Source organism: Lottia gigantea (genome assembly GCF_000327385.1).
Source record: "Lottia gigantea unplaced genomic scaffold LOTGIsca_200, whole genome shotgun sequence".
NCBI lineage: Eukaryota > Metazoa > Mollusca > Gastropoda > Lottiidae > Lottia > Lottia gigantea.
In genome coordinates, this window is record NW_008708402.1 from 1 (window position 1) to 1,587 (window position 1,587).

The following is a 1,587-nucleotide window of genomic DNA, read 5'->3' on the forward strand; positions in this document are numbered from 1 at the left end:
ACAATACCAACTATTTTATATTATTTGTAGGTTTAGATGCTGCTGGTAAATCAACTATTTTATATACATTAAAATTAGGAGAAGTTGTAACAACAATACCAACTATTTTATATTATTTGTAGGTTTAGATGCTGCTGGTAAATCAACTATTTTATATACATTAAAATTAGGAGAAGTTGTAACAACAATACCAACTATTTTATATTATTTGTAGGTTTAGATGCTGCTGGTAAATCAACTATTTTATATTATTTGTAGGTTTAGATGCTGCTGGTAAATTAACTATTTTATATACATTAAAATTAGGAGAAGTTGTAACAACAATACCAACTATTTTATATTATTTGTAGGTTTAGATGCTGCTGGTAAATCAACTATTTTATATACATTGAAATTAGGAGAAGTTGTTACAACTATAACAACTATTTTATATTATTTGTAGGTTTAGATGCTGCTGGTAAATCAACTATTTTATATAAATTAAAATTAGGAGAAGTTGTAACAACAATACCAACTATTTTATATTATTTGTAGGTTTAGATGCTGCTGGTAAATCAACTATTGTATATTATTTGTAGGTTTAGATGCTGCTGATAAAACAACTATTTGCTGGTAAATAAACTATATTTTATATTATTTGTAGGTTTAGATGCTGCTGGTAAATCAACTATTTTATATTATTTGTAGGTTTAGATGCTGCTGATAAAACAACTATTTTATATTATTTGTAGGTTTAGATGCTGCTGGTAAATCAACTATTTTATATACATTAAAATTAGGAGAAGTTGTAACAACAATACCAACTATTTTATGTTATTTGGAGGTTTAGATGCTTCTGGTAAATCAACTATTTTATATTATTTGTAGGTTTAGATGCTGCTGGTAAAACAACTATTTTATATACATTAAAATTAGGAGAAGTTGTAACAACAATACCAACTATTTTATATTATTTGTAGGTTTAGATGCTGCTGGTAAATCAACTATTTTATATACATTGAAATTAGGAGAAGTTGTTACAACTATAACAACTATTTTATATTATTTGTAGGTTTAGATGCTGCTGGTAAATCAACTATTTTATATACATTGAAATTAGGAGAAGTTGTAACAACAATACCAACTATTTTATATTATTTGTAGGCTTAGATGCTGCTGGTAAATCAACTATTTTATATACATTGAAATTAGGAGAAGTTGTTACAACTATAACAACTATTTTATATTATTTGTAGGTTTAGATGCTGCTGGTAAATCAACTATTTTATATTATTTGTAGGTTTAGATGCTGCTGGTAAATCAACTTTTTTATATACATTGAAATTAGGAGAAGTTGTAACAACAATACCAACTATTTTATATTATTTGTAGGTTTAGATGCTGCTGGTAAATCAACTATTTTATATACATTAAAATTAGGAGAAGTTGTAACAACAATACCAACTATTTTATATTATTTGTAGGTTTAGATGCTGCTGGTAAATCAACTATTTTATATACATTAAAATTAGGAGAAGTTGTAACAACAATACCAACTATTTTATATTATTTGTAGGTTTAGATGCTGCTGGTAAATCAACTATTTTA

General features: G+C 25.5%; 1 protein-coding gene across 1 annotated transcript in view; it reads left to right on the forward strand.

Annotated features, from left to right (window-relative positions):
• Window positions 1-718: 718 nt before the first annotated feature.
• Window positions 719-1,587, forward strand: part of LOTGIDRAFT_143354 (hypothetical protein) — a gene marked incomplete at both ends in the record, with an annotated part of 5,291 nt that continues 4,422 nt past the window's right edge. Inside the window, one exon of the mRNA XM_009053826.1 lies at window positions 719-823. Within this exon, the coding sequence (XP_009052074.1) occupies window positions 719-823 (105 nt within the window). The remainder of the gene's footprint in view (window positions 824-1,587) is intronic.